Here is a 15,748-nt window from a genome sequence, read left to right as displayed (position 1 = left end):
AAGTTACACTAAATGCTAACAAATGCTAACATTTTAGGGTGAAAATAAAAAAACAGAATAACCTAAAAGTAGAAAACAATGCAAAACCTGATCACATGCTGTGTAAAATACTAAAAGTTATTTAAAAAATATTAAAAGTAATTTCAACATTCCATGTTAAAGACTTCACTCATTAAGTCCTTTTCTATTGATTATTATGTGTTTATTATCATAAATCAGCAAATATCACTATTCAACTTAAGTTAAGTGTTTATTTAAAAAATTATAATTGTTAAAATAAAGTCAAAGTGTGTCAGCTGTGGTAAAAATGGGCTGATTTACTCTAATAAACACAAACTTTTAAAAGCAAAAATAAAGCTAAATCTAATCTGTACCCAGATTAAATTTTGTTTTTTAGGAAAAAAGAAAATTTAATTTTGTTTTTTAATCGAGCCACAACTCTGCTGATTATGCAAAAACATTGCTGCTAATTTCATTTACAGCAAATTCTCATTTTTGTTTTTGACGTTAAGTGCAGCAGATAAAAGCTAAAACACAACATTTAGAAATATAAACACTCATTTCTCTATCATATTTCCCAACCCACTCCAAGTTTTTACCACTTTTTCCCTCTGATGAATAAAACAAAACAAAACTCTATTAAAACAATTTATTCAATATTTTCCCTCTTCAATGACAAAAGATGCATAAAAGCTTTTTAAGGAATCTATTTAAAATGGAAATGTTACGGTGTGAACATGAGGTTTCTGCCCTCAGGCTGTTAGTACAGAAGCAGCAGGAGACGTGACTCTGAATAAAAGGTTTTAATCGAGGTTAACAGGTTGTGGAAGCTCCGCAGGAAGGCGATTTATTATTCAAGTTAAAACCTTTCACCCTCCCTGCATGCATTTCGGCTAAATTCAATAATATCCTGCTGTCATATTTTACTTTTTAATATGCGAGATGCATCCCAGATGTACAAAAAACCCTGATAATTTAAGAGTAAAAAGGAGGAACTTTGATCCAACATCTTGTTCTCATGTTTTCATTTATTATTTTGTTACTTTTCAGATATTTTTAGGCTCAACTCTGAGTTTTTATGTGTCATTTTCAAAACACAACAGCTGACCACGGCACAATTACAGGACTTCAGGTTTCCATGGCAACTGAAGTAGCTGTTCTGGAAACGGTTTATTCCCCTGTGGAGAGGAGTTCGACTTGCGTTTCAATCCACTTTTCAACGATTGCAGGGAGAGAAATCCATCCATCCATATGGAAATCAATTCGACTCAGTTACAGAAAGAAAGTATTTCACAAAAAGAGCAAATTTTAGTGAAATAATACACACAATATTTACAATTTACTGTTCCTTCACAAAAGTTTCATAAAAGGAGTGAATAATGAAAAACAAATTTTACATCAAAATATCATCATTTTCCTTTTTGGAAACAGTAATTATGTTTCTTGATTAATTTGATCTAAAATAAGCTAATTTAAGGTAAGCTAGGTTAAACAAATCTGCCTTTCAAGACAGAAAACAATTATATTTATCACAAATACAAAAATATGGAGAATAGGTAAACATTTGAAGATATCTATGACATTATGGCAGCCATATTTGGAAACAGTTTCCAAATACTGAAACAGTTAATTTTCAAGTACAGCTAATTTAAATTAAGCTAAGAAATGCTAGGCTACATGTTAGCATAAGTTAGGTAACATTATTTTTAACATTATTTCTGCAAAAGCTGAACATTTTTACCAGATCCTTCTGGTAAAAGAAAACATATAAACATTGTAAAAACCTAAGCCTTATTTATTCTAAATATGCTTTCAAACATTTCAGCTTCATATATGTTTCACTTAGAATAAAATATGATTTAAAGGTACCGTCCAAATAAAACATTAGGTCAACAAAGAAAATACTTCACTGCAAGACATCTGTCATAATTGTATTTATAAATTTGTCATATTTTATGAAAAAAATTAATAATTCTTCCTGTTTTCACCTAAGCTAGTAAAGTGAGGAAAACATTTTGTTGCAGAGTTAAAAGTCTAACCTTTTCACATCTTCTCAGGTTTTGGAAAAGTAGTTTTTTTCTTAAAAGCTTGTAAAAAATGATCCTTTCAAGGTTTCTCTATGATTTTGACATTCCTCAAAGATACACGGCTTTGAAAAAGTAAGAATTTTACCCTCATTTTAACTCAAAACGATTCTGAATCAGAAAATTGAAGTTACATTACATTTAAGAAATAATTCACTTTCCTTCTGTTGCTTTCATATTAGCCTTGAGGTTAAAAAGTGTAAACTGACTGACTGAAACGTTGTTCTGTAATGTCATTAATAACTGTTCTGCAGTCGGATTGGCTGTCTTTTCCTCTCAGTTATCATCTGGCCAACACGTCCTGTTACAGTGAAAGGAAAACATGGAACACAGCACTAAAAATAAATATTTTCTTGATTGTGTCTGTTTAAATTAGGTGGAATTCCTTTCAGATTACTTCTTTTTATTTGCTAATTTTGCTAATTAAGCCACTTTAAGGCTTGTAAAGACAGCTGTATTTACCTTTAGGGCTGAGGTCCATGCCTTCCACGTAGAAAGGTCCATTCCTCAGAGCTATTTCCTGCAGTATGATGCCAAAACTGTACACATCACCTTTCTGAGTCCCCTGAGGAGGGTGCCGGTCGTATATGAGCAGCTCTGGAGCTGTCCACAGCTTCTCTGGAAGAAAACACACAACGTGATAAAACAGAAGCGGAGGCTTTTGTGAAACTGCGTTTTGGAGCGGACTTACTTGCATAGAGGGCATGCGAATCGTCGTTTTCGAAAGACGAGCGGAAGCTAGCCAAACCATAATCTGTGATTTTCAAAACAAATCGGCTGTCCACCACACAATTAGATGACTTCAGGTTTCCGTGGCAGCCAAAGTAGCTGTTTTGGAGATAGTTCATTCCCTGGTGAACAGAAGTCAAGCATTAGCATGCTCCCCTTTCTGTCTGCTTTTGTTTCTCCACGTCAAAACAGCAAATGCAAAATAATCCAGGCATAAGAAAATAACAAATTTGACAAGTTTGCAAATGAGTACAGAAATACAACTCCTGAGTTCAGAATGAAATCCACTACTTGATGGCAACATTCTGGATACTTTGTCTCATTTTCAGCTAATGGAATTTAAACCTTCTAAGCTAAGCTACGCTAAGCTAGCTAATGAGAAATAAACAAATAGCTTCTTATTACAAAGAAGCCACATTTACTAATAGAGTAAAAAGTTTGTATAATATGATTGCAGATAGAATGGGTAATTTTTTAAAACAGTCATGATTTCTTTCTGTTTTCAACCAAGATAATGTAAGCTAAAATAGATCCTGATAGGGTAACGTAAGCTAGCTTTAAAGAAAGAAAAATAAAGTTTACATTATTAAAAAGTAAAAGTAAAAAAATAAAATGCAAGGAAAGGCAATTCTGTCAGAAATAATAATGGTTAAAGTCTGACATCTTTCGAAACGGTCCAGATATTTCTCTTTGCTAGTAAAGGAAGGCTAAGCTAGGCTAAGCTAAAATAAATAATTGTTTTTAAGAAAGGAAAAACAACGACACATTACAAAAGTGTCAAAGCAAATACCAACAAATTTATGTATAAATATATTTGTACAATTTAACATCTTTAAAGTTTTCTTTAGTACTTTAGTAAGCAAATGAGAGGAACTGTCAAAGATTTGTTTGATTACTAAACATAATATGAAGGTACAAAACACTGTATTGACTATTACAATTTCTTAAATTTGATTAGTATATGTTCTGGTATTTTAAATTTATTATACTTGGAAATAATCAACTAGCTTAGCTATTATAAGCTAAGCTATTTTAGCTAAGCTTTGTTTAGTTAAGCTAAGCTAAGTATGCTAACTTAGCTTAGCTGTCTTAGGCAATGCTAGTTCAGCTAACCTTAATTTAGTTGAGTAAGCAAACTAAGTTAAGTTAGCTTAGGTGCTTTGAGCTAAGCTAGTTTAGGATTGACATAAACAACGTTTAAAAGTTAAAGAGAAGTTTGTTTTAGGAAGGAAAAGAAATTAAACAAAATTACTCGTTACAGGAAAAAACTGAAAGTTTCATCTGTACGTTTATTTTAACAAATACAATTTATTTTAGTTTTTACACAAATTCAATCCTATCTTGGAACAACATAATTATATTAATGAACTGTTATAATTTTCTTTAACTGGACATTTTTGCCATTCTTCTGTGACATTATTTAAAAATAATTTAGTCCGTCCTTTGGGGAAAATGTTTTTACCTCGTTTCATATTTTGTGGAAATGTGGAACTGATTTAGCCGAAGCTCTTCATCAAGCAATCAGTCCACCAGCAACTCGTCATTAAAAGCAATCTTCTAAATTGTTCCCATGATTACGTTTAATCAGGGTTTATGATGAAATTTCGTTTGTTACCTACAATTCCCCAACCACTTCAAGTCAACAACAAACTTTAAAGCAGATTTTCCTTCTCTCCATTTCAGCTCATCTGAAACCATGGCAACGCAGAATTATTGGTGCATATCTGCATGGCACCACAAGCAACCTTTAGCTGGAGCCCAGGCGAAAACACATGAATCAATTTGCTGCCTTTGACGTCTGGTTGGTGTGTTTACCGTGTCTGCAGCCTGAAGGCCACTCACCTTCACGATGTCATTGATCAGCGAGTAGCGGAACATCCAGTCCAGGTTTATGCTCTCGTTCTCCAAAATGTCCTGGAAGAGCGAGAGCAGATCGAAAAAAACCCGCAAAAAACAACTTGAACTTTTCATCTGTCAAAGGAGACTGAAAGTTTACATTAGGATGAAGCACAGAATCAACATTTTTTCCTTTTCTGTTCATCTTCACTGACATAACTTCGCAGGATTTTAATGAATAACTGTGAAGGTTTACCCCAGTTGACCCGCTTCCTGGAATCTGGAGCTACATCACATCGGCTTAGACAACTTTTCTTTCTCCCCAAATATTAAAAACATTAAAGCTTTATCACAGATTCCCTGTAACGTCAGGAGTCCTGGCCAAGAGCAAGTTTTTTATCAGCTAAAAAAATAATTTCAGAGGTGTATTTAAGACAAAAGTATGATGCTGTATTACAGACATTGTACACAGAAAGAAAAAAAATGTTTTCAAAGTTAGCTAAATGGAAAATTGGCTCCACTTTAAGCGGATTAGTCAAAGTGTGCCGACCACCAGAAGCAGCTAAGTGTGTGAACGGTCATATTTATCTCTCTGCTGCTATTAACCAGACATCCAGTGTGAAAACAAGAGGAGGAGAAATACGCAAATATTTTCAAAGTTAGCTAAATCGCTAAATGAAAAATTGGCTCCACTATTAATGGATTATCAGGACTTGGCATCAGAATAAAGCGGAACAGAGTTTAATTTGTAAGAACAATTTAAAACTTCTCAACATTTTCCTTCCACTTCTCTAATTTGTAGCACTTTCTTGCTGTAAATCCTAATAAAATAAACCAAAGTTTGCGGTTGCAACATGTCAAAAAGCGAATAATCATTCGGCTGTGGACGTTACCTGCAGGCTTCCTCTGGGGCAGTACTCGGTGATGATGCAGATGTTGGGCGGGTCGATGCAGGCCCCGATGAACCTGGTCAGATGGTTGAACTGAACGTCTCTCATCTGAAAATAACCGCACAAACACGCGGCGGCTGTGAGCCCCGACTCTTTCCAAACATCACATTCCCAAACCCCACGGAAACAGAGCACTGACGGCTCTTTTAGGCACCGACTTCTCAGGACAACGCTGCCAGCTTTTCATCAAAATAGTCTGTTTGCAGTGGACCTGGTTGTGCCGGCTGTGTTTCTACGTGTTGAGGGAACCAAGTTGACACATGTGCATGTACTGCAAGAGGTTATGAATGGGCCAGTGTGCTGAGGAGGATTTGATTAAAAAAAGTTATAAAGTCGTGTTGGGCAGGAATATCAAAGTGGAGCGAAACTAGGAACTAACGATTAATTTAGCAATCGATTAATCGCTTAATATAACGATTAATCGTTAAATTGAACGATTAAATGGATAAAAATGTAAAATCCTACAGATTTTTCAGCTAACCACTTAAGCCTTTTTATACAATGTTAGAAATACAATAAAAGATGCAAATAGATAATTGAAAGCTTTTTTTAAGAAAATAAACATTTTATTGACTGAAATGCGATACCATAGCATTCCTCTAGTAAACCTGAACCAGGTGAAGCTAAAACTTTCCGAATGAAGAGTTTTGGTTAAAACATGTTTACAAACAAAAGTGGTTTTATCTTAACTGCAATTATTATATTTTATTAATCAATTATTTGCAAATTAATCCGATTAATCATTTTAGCCCTACTAGAAACAACAGATTATTCTGACGATTAATCTGTTAAAAAATTTTCAATTAACCACTTAAGTCTTTTTTTGTAAAATATTAGAAATACAGTAAAAGATGCAAATAGATTAAGTTTTTTTTCAATAAAATTTTATTGCCTAAAATGCGATACCGTAACTTTCCTTTGGTAAATCTGAACCGGGTGAAGCAAGAAGAACATGATTTGAGGAGTTTTTTCTTAACAAATTTCAGGACAAAAATGCTGTTTTAACATCTTCAAGATAACAAAGATATTATATTTGAATGATCGATTAATTGTGATTAATCATTTCAGCCCTAACCAGAAACATTGGATATAATCACCAATCAAACGCTGGTTTTATAATAATCGTCCAATGCAGATGTTTGAGGTTTAGACAGGGAACATTTGCTGCCAGATTCCTTTCATGCGAAGGTGTGAATTTCTCTCTTGTACAAGCAAATGGCACAATCCCGACGCTTTCACTCCAGCAGGTAAACGCGCTGACAGAGGCAGCAGTCATAAAAACCTGCAACCAGCTTCAAAAGAGCATCGCTTCAACAGCGCTCTTTTCTTCTCCGACCCGCAGTGAGTGACAGCCGCTCTCACGGCAAACGCCGAGCGTTAGCGGCTCTTGTTTCACTGCTCGGGAGACGCTGTTAGCCTACCCTTTGCCCCATTTATTTTCCTCTGCTGCACCCTGGAACACAAGCGGTTAAGTTTCCACTGGCAGGCACGGCCGTCTCCCCCTATCTGGCTGGCTTTCTTTCCTTCCCCCTGAGCTGAGGTTTGACAGGCCATCAGGCCCGCGGGGCATCGCAGACCGACGGCCACTAACCCGTCCTCGCACAAAATGACCCAAAATTCACTGCTGAACCGCAGAGCTGAAGCTACGAGAGCTGCAGGCTACAAGAATGATCAACAGCCACAAGCATCTGTCTTGTTTGTGTCTGCCGGTGTAATTTCCAAGTTATGGCTTCCCCCCTTGCCACGGAGAGTTTCCATCACTAAACCACATTAAGTTGTAAGATTTTTATCTTTCCTCTAGCTTCCTTATCGCTTACTCGTAAATATTTCCCAGCCGGAGGGGCCGTCCTATCAGCCGCTGCTGTTGTTTGTGTCAGAAAGAAGGTTTAAAGATATTAGTTTCTAGATAACAAACTAGCAGCAACACTCAGCAATGCTTGAACATATTGATAAAAGCCAGACTTTCATTTGTTGCTCGGAGGGAAACAAAAGGTTTGTTAAGTCAGAAACAGATTCAAACTCCTGTAAAGGCGTATCGATTGGAAGATGGATACATTTTCTCCTCTGACTGCAGCTGTTTTAATTGAATGTCAAGACAGTTTATTTATACGCAGACATTTCAGGAAGCCAGTGAGCTGACCAACGTCTTCTGGAGTGAATCTGGCTGAATTTTGTGAAATGACTCCACACTAACTCTGCTTTTAACAAATTGTTGGATTTTGAAAAAAATAGCAAAACAGGAATGAGTGGACGGATTTGACACATGGACCCATTGCAGCTGTCTTGTAAAATAAAACCTTTGCTTGTTTACAGGGAAGAATGAACTGATAAGTTTTATACTTATGGAATTGATAATGGAGGTTTGAGTGAAGATATTTTTCCTGCTCTTTCCAACCGAAGCTCCTTTGAACCAGGTTTGATTTAGGAACAGAGCTGCCGTTTAACCAGAGGTGGGAGAAACTGAGAGAAACTCCCTACAGGAGAGAGACGGGTGGAAGGCGCCGTGTTCATGACTGATAAGATGTAAAAGGAGAAAAGTATGTGTTAAGTTTCACTTCTTCTCTCTTGCTTTTCTTCTGTGATCTCTGATATTTACTCTAATTTTCTAAATAAAATATCTAAATAAAATATGCGTATCTCTCTGATTGATTCAGTGTATCTCTCTCTCTCCCAAAACGAGAAATAATTTTCCTAAATCCAGCGTGATGTCCCGCCCCATCCTCCCTCCTGGAGGGCAAAAGCTGCTGGCTAACTGTGACTAGCATTAGCTTTAGCTGTTAAGCTGTCAATGTGACACGCTAAATTTTAAATGTACGCCTGACATATAAAAGAAAAAGGGACGCAGTGCTTTGCTGCGCTATGACAAGGTCAGAAAAGACTTTTAATAAACAAAAGATAGTGAGTTAGAGGGAAGTAGTTCAGCTACGCTAGCTTGACTATGACAACCATAACATGTAGATGTAGTGTGGAATCCTGTGTTTCGGTTTATTTAAAAACTAAAAAAATGCAATCGAAGCACACCAACTCTGACATCATAAGTAGAGCAGGTGTTTAAATTAGCTAATCAACCACCACAGTGTTAGCTTAGCTAATAGCAGTGGTAGCTAATCTACCACAGTAATCATTTATTAATAATCAAAAATAAGCCTGAAAACATAAAACTATAACAGGCTGAATGTTCTCTGTGTGGGAAATGCCTGAGTGTTTCTTTGGTGAAACATAAAGTGTTGACTTCTGTAAAGGATGTTTACATAAAATAAAATACTCACATGTTTCAGCTCCATTAATACTTGTCTGGTCAACTCTATCCTCTTCTTGTTGACATGTTTAATGGCCACCAGGTTTCCCTGTGTGCAACACAAAACACCTGTTAAATCAGCTGTAATATTCTGCATGAAAACAGAAGAAAATTCAAAAGAAATTTCTTTCAATAATCTTAAAAAGGAGCTAAAATTTATTTATATAAAGACATTTTGAAAAGACTTTTTCACTTAAGAAAAAAAACACATCGCCTAAAATTCAACAGCTTTGGCTTAAATGCTGCTCTGAATATGTTGTTTCTTTTCACCAAATGATCTATTTTGAGTCTCTATACTCTAGTTAATGATTAATCAATTACTAAATTAGTTGACGATTATTTCAGTAGTCAATTAATCACATTAATCGTTTTGGTCCTAATGGGAGCAAGTCTATCGCCACATGAGATATGTGGAGATCTCATCTAACTTATCCTCTGTCTGCTGGCAGAGTGCATTACTGTCTGCAGAAACAAAATAACAGACAAAGGTGTTTTATCTTAAATGCTAAATATATGCAGTTTTGTTCAGTTTTGACTTACATACTGCTCTGAAAATGTATTTCTTTCAACCAAATGGCCTTTTTTCAGTCTATATTCTCCAGTTAATAATTAATCAATTACCAATGAGTGGATGATAATTTCAACAATCGATTAATCACTATTAATTGGGTCAGCCATAAATATAATTTAATATGTGTGGACTTTTATATATTAGTGGGGGTGTATGTATATATTTGAACCTGTATGTGTAATTTTAACTAGTTAAACATAAAGAAACTCCAACTGTTGTACAATTTTGAAAAAACTCAAATCTAAGGTTTGATTAAATGCAAAACTGCAGCAGAAACTGGCCTGTAAACTTCAGTTAGTGATTAATCGATTACTAAATTAGAAGATTATCAATTCAACAATTGATTAATCACAATTAATCATTTGCCAATAGGGCTGAAACGATTAATCGGTTAAAAAAAGGCACATAAATGGCCTGGAAACTCCACTTAATGATTAATCGATTAATAAATTAGCTGACGATCAATCCAACAATTGATTAATCACAATTAATCGTTTGCCATTAGGACTGAAACGATTAATCGGTTAAAAAAACGACATATAAATCATAAAAACCAGCTGCGATACCAGTTTTCTGCAGACAGAACATCCAGGTCTGCTGAAGATCTGCAGACTTTCCTGTAAACTAGAGATGAGACTCTAAAGACGCAAACATATGGAAAGGAAAAACTAAGCTGCCTCTGTAGCAGCAATGCAAGGTCAGCCACTGGGTCTGATTTAATATTGAGATTTGACTTTTGTTAAACGAGAAACATGCAGTCAAAGAGTGTCTCACTGCAGAGAAAACACCTTGTCTTGAAGTTTTGCAGGTTGTCAAGGATGTTACATCACCATGTTTTCTCTCTTCACATTTTAATCACCTCAGGTCAGCAAGGAGAACATCAGAAGTTCGTCTGCGTCTCAATTTAAACAAAAATAAACGTCTTTCTGCTAAATACAGCTCTTTGTGTCACCCCCTCCGTATAGCACAGAAAAAATTAGCAGCAACAAATTAATGGTTGAGTTCAGACTGAAGGAGTTACAAAACCAGACACACACACACACACACAAATAAAAAAAATAAACAGAAAAGCAAACTGACGCATTCTGCAGCTCGCATTAAAACCAACTACCTAAATTCGCCCACACACTCTCTCTTTCTCTCGCCTCTCTCCAGCTCTCCGGCTTTCTTTCTCTGCACATGTGTGTGGGTGGGAAAGGAGTGTGCAGGAGTTGAAAATGTCAGAACTCACTAAGCCTTACCTTAAAATAGCCGGTTTTTGCAAATAGCTGATATTTTCCATGGGCAGTTATCAGGGAGCCGTAGCTGGATCCTCTCTGGGAAGATGGAGAGGAGCAGAGATGAAGAACAGACGTCTGTTACCGAGTTTCACATCAGAGAAAACAGCAGGAATTATGTTTCTGGATTCCTAAAAGCCTGCTGTTAAGGCTGCGTTTGTAGTGATTGCAAAATGGAAAAGCGGGAAGCCGGAGAAGTTTGGAAAACCACGGCCTTTTCCACTATCAGAACAAGACAGAGAGGCAGTCGTTAAAAAGGTGTGTGCTTGTGTGTGTTCATGAACGCTTGCACGTGTGGGAGAGGAGACGCATTAGGGCATCGCACCCTGAACGCGAGGAGCGGGGCCAGACCCAGGGCTTACTTTAACGACCATTTAATGTGCGTCTGCCGCTGCAAGCCCAGCCACCTTGGATCAAACCGCTGGAAAAGCTTTCAGGAATGTGTAAACGCACAGAGGATTTGGGATTCTCTCAGGGCTGCAGCTCAGATGGGAGCAAAGAAATAAAAAAAAGAAATGGTTCAATCATAATTTTACATGCAATATTGCAGATTTTGTTGCCTTCTTTTCTAAAAATTGCAGAAAATCTTTTCAAAAAGTGAATATTATTTGAATAATTCCTTCTCTGAGTTGTTTGATGAAGTAGTAGAGAAAAGCTATGAGAATATTAGCAAAATAAAGACAATTTTATCATAAGAACGTCTTAAAATGATGAAAAGAAGCTTCTAGCGTTAACATAATTTGATGTATTATCTCATCTGTAAAACTGAAAGATGATCAACATCCCTTGTTTTATTTTTTGTTAGTTTATATGTAGGAGTTCTCATAAAATTATGACTTTATTGTCCTTTATCCTGGTAATATTAATGCTTTATTTTCACATTATTTTAACTTTATATTGTTCTATTACAACTGTATTCTTGTAATATGATGACTTTATTCTCTTAATTTAAAAATCCTGGCCTACCCATTACATTTTGTCATAAAGTTGACTTGAATTCAAAGTCTTAATAAAGAGAAGCTGTAAAAAAAGTTAATGAAACAAGATGGCCGCCCTGGGCGTGTCGACATCACTGAAGTATGGAAACCCAAAAGGAGGATAGGTGAAAAAAAAATCCACATTTTCCAAAAATGTAATCCTCAAAATCCAAAAATGTGATGTGTAAAAGTATTAAAACATTTTTTTATATTAATCAAAGCTAATAAAGGTAAATACAAAACATAATCTTCAAATTAATCTGTTTGAATCGATCGATCCAAACCAAACAAGTCCTGAGAGGAAAAGTAAAAATTTCCATCAAGTATTTGTGATACCTGAGAAATGTCTGTCCTCTTTTCTTTTCAGAATTAATTTAAATGAGTCAATGTTTCAAACCTGTTGACTTTTGGTCAGAATCGACACAAATTGCATGTGGTGTACACCAAGGTCCCATCCTGGGGCCCCTCATGTTTAATATCTACAGTTTATAACAAGCAAAGTGATCATAACTATGCAGATGATAAACAGCTTTACATGAGGATTTCACCAGGTGACTCTGAACCCATCCAAGACCTGAACAGAATAAATCAAAAATCACTGAAATCACTTTTGTCAGTTGAATAAATACTTTAAGCTAAAGCTTCTTTAGTTTATAATAAAACTAAAGCAACTTTTTTGGACAATCTATCAATTATGATTTACATTTATGTATATCAATTCATTATCGACAACAACTTGTAGCTCAATGTTCCAACATCCACAAACAGCAACAATTTGAGATTGACGAAGTCGGTTTCTAAGCTAGCTTTTTCAAACTCGTGTAAATCTCGATGTCTATGAGCCCAACCAGGTGAGTTGCATTCACAGACAAATTAGCTTGACGCTAACAATTAGAAGCCATGAATAAACTGGAAAAAACAAGTTTGGAAAACAATTTCAGTCGCTCTGTTCAATTCTCCCGTTCTGGGTGTAATGATGAACTCTGACTTGAACATTCAGAGTCACATAAAGACAGTTACAAAGTCGGTCTTCTATTACCTGAAGGATATTTTCAGCATTAAATATCCCAGAAAGAGCTAGAGAAACTCATCCAGGTGTTTCTCTTTCGTCACATTGATTATTGCTACAGTGATTTATAATCAGCTGCAGCTTTCTGATCGACTTTAAAGGCACATCTGTGAACGGATCTGCTGCTGTTGTATGAACCTTTCAGTCCTCTCAGGTCTAAAAAGAACCAGAACCGAAGATCAGTTTTTATTCTCCTCTAATGTGGAACAGAAAACTGAGAAATTGTCGGAACACTGAGTTCCTTTAAACCAAGGCTAAAACCCCTTTTGTTTAGTGTTACCTTTGATTAATAATGACTGGAACATTGTTAATTTAATCTGTATTCCCGTTCCCATTACTTTTATGTAGTATTCATCATGCTGTAATCTATTTAATTACTTTGAATTGCCAATAAACTTGCCTTGCCTTTGACTAGGCCAACCCAAAAAGTCATTAAGAGATGAACCGTGATCATTCCTGGGTGAAGCTGCAGAAATTGGACTCAGATTTACAAACAAATTTGGTTAATTTGTGGTTTAACTAGGGCTGTTGTCTTGGTTTAAATATTAGTTTTATCCTTATTAGGTGAAACTTTAAAACTGCTTTCTGAATTTCATCCAGTTTGATTAAACCAAACACAGTTCAAAATGGTAGCAGCTCAATAAAAACCAAAGCAAAGCTTTTAATGAGAGATCAAGTGTGTATTGCCTCGTTTATGAGCTTTGCATCATTATTGGCTTTCACTGCTGCACACCAATCTGTCCAAGTCTGTTTACCTGAGAGAGGGTCAACCTGCTGCCGGCTCGTTTGTGGTATTTATTGGGGCTTTCGAACTGAAGATCCTCCCACCGAATCCTCCACAGCATTCCAGCCAGCTCCTTCTCCAGCTTCAGTTTCCTGTTGGAAGCACAGAAATTAAGGAGCAGCTCGTTAAACAGACTTATTTTCTCACAGGAATCAGATCTGGGGGAGGTAAGTTGGATAGTTTCTGAGATAACAATGGGTTGCAACAGCACCAGATGGGAGAAAATGGAAGAAAATCAGAATTTATGGTTTAATTTTCTGGGTTTGGAGAATTAAAGCAACATGGATTTAATCTGATAACCGGCACCAGATTTGCTACATTTGCTTGGTTATGTTTGATCGCCGTCCCATGTTCAGAGATAACCATCTGGATCTGATAGTGACCTTCATCACATCCAGTATTTTGCGTGTTTTTCTAAGATTTTAATTTCACTGATCCTCGTGTTCTTCAGCTGCGTTTTCTGCTTTATGGTCCAGAACAGGGAGTTCTTTGAAATAAAAACACACAGTACAAATTTATAATTTAGTCAAGATTTATGTTTTTATCACTTGACAATGGAGCGTTTCTAGTTATTGGTTCAGCTCGTTCTTTAACAGATGTTATTTAGATCATAAACAAGACATAGACAATAACTGAAGGCTAACAAAAAGATAATAAAGGAGTTTTTACTGAATGAAGACCTCAGCATCTGTTTAAAAGCACCAGAGATAAAAACTCATGTAGCTAACAGGACACACCAGCTCTGACCTTTGACACACATTTAACTGCTTATGTTAGAGGGCACACTTCTGCTAATAGTGGAGCTAACTCTTTGCTTAGCTCTTTAGCTAACTGTAAGAAGACATTTACTGATCAAAATTAGTTAACTACTTCACAATTTCACAATTGTGTTGTTTCCATTCAATAAAAATCACATGTGAATAAGTTTGTTCATACAAGAAGTCATTAAAAAACATGTTGCGTCATCATCCTTCAACTACTTCCTGTTATCATCTTTGCTGTTTCCAGCAGTAGTAACTTCCTGTGATTTGTGTGATGCAAAAAAAATAAAAAATAAATAAATAAAAAGTGCTTCCATTGCAGTTTTGAGAAATAAACCAATTTTGACACTGAACAAAAGTCACTTCATCCTAGCGGCAAAACTTTTTAATTAATAAACAAGAGTTTTTTCCAAAACTGTCGTGTTTCCAGAAAGTAAATTTATTTTAATAATTCCAATTCACCCATTTTTACGGTTAATAGAAACGCAGCTACTGGAACTCATTCACCAGTCCAGGTATTTACTGAGTTTCACTTCAAGGATATTTGATAAACCTCAAATAAATATTAAATCTTCTACACTGTAAAAACACAAAATAATGCCAACTATGTTTAGCCAGTTTATAGTGTTAATATCTTAATACACTTTAATAGGAGCTTGTTTTAGCAAATAATTCCTACATATTGATAAAAAAATAAGTTCTAGTTTTCCTGGCAGATAATTTAAATCACAACAAAACATTTTCCCAGCTTTAAAGTAAAATAATCTGCTAGTGGAAGTAGAACCTTTTCATTGATATTAAGGCATTATTTACTGAAAACAAGCAGAAATTCTGCTGAAACGTTTCTTGTAAGTTAGTTTTGTGCTAGAATCATTCAATGGTGTGGAAAAGAAGTTATCCTTCAGATTGAATTTAGATTTTTTGACAGATATTTTATAATTATAGCTGTATATTAATATTGAATATCTCACCCTCTACAACAGGCTTAATTAAATATCCGTTTTCAGACATGCGTTTTTAAAGTTTAGTGGTTGAACTTCAGCAGATTGGGAAGTGAGCTTCTCCACAATGACAAAACAAACGCGCCCACATGTCTGCACAGCTTAGCCAGAGTAATTTATCTCCTCATTTTCTTTGTCAGTGATACTTCTGACGTGTGTGAGGATTATTTTTGAACACCCGTCTGACTGGCTGTCTCTCCAGAGAAGATGCATTCCATCAAATCAACACATCAGAGCTAAAAATCTTACTAGAGCAGCTGCTTGCTTGACATTTAATGATTCACACCCAAGAAGAGAAAAAAAAAAAAAATCAGAAATGAAACCTGCAGGAAGATAGAAAGCACACTTTCTTGATTTGTTTATATTTGCTTTCCTCTTTTCTTTTTTTGCTGCTGTAGGGAAAAAGTAAGG

General features: G+C 35.7%; 1 protein-coding gene across 1 annotated transcript in view; it reads right to left on the bottom strand.

Moving 5' to 3' along the window:
* The window catches only part of npr2 (natriuretic peptide receptor 2), a 59,757-nt gene that overhangs the window by 12,634 nt on the left and 31,375 nt on the right, over positions 1-15,748 (bottom strand). The window contains exons 8-14 of the mRNA XM_044144329.1: positions 13,547-13,667; positions 10,710-10,784; positions 8,869-8,946; positions 5,543-5,647; positions 4,656-4,727; positions 2,776-2,935; positions 2,547-2,702 (exon numbers count right to left, since the gene is read on the bottom strand). Coding sequence (XP_044000264.1) covers positions 2,547-2,702; positions 2,776-2,935; positions 4,656-4,727; positions 5,543-5,647; positions 8,869-8,946; positions 10,710-10,784; positions 13,547-13,667 — 767 coding nt within the window. The remainder of the gene's footprint in view (positions 1-2,546; positions 2,703-2,775; positions 2,936-4,655; positions 4,728-5,542; positions 5,648-8,868; positions 8,947-10,709; positions 10,785-13,546; positions 13,668-15,748) is intronic.

The sequence above is a fragment of the Gambusia affinis genome, linkage group LG17, assembly GCF_019740435.1.
Source record: "Gambusia affinis linkage group LG17, SWU_Gaff_1.0, whole genome shotgun sequence".
In the NCBI taxonomy this organism is placed as follows: Eukaryota; Metazoa; Chordata; class Actinopteri; order Cyprinodontiformes; family Poeciliidae; genus Gambusia; species Gambusia affinis.
This window is presented reverse-complemented; position numbering and strand designations above follow the sequence as displayed.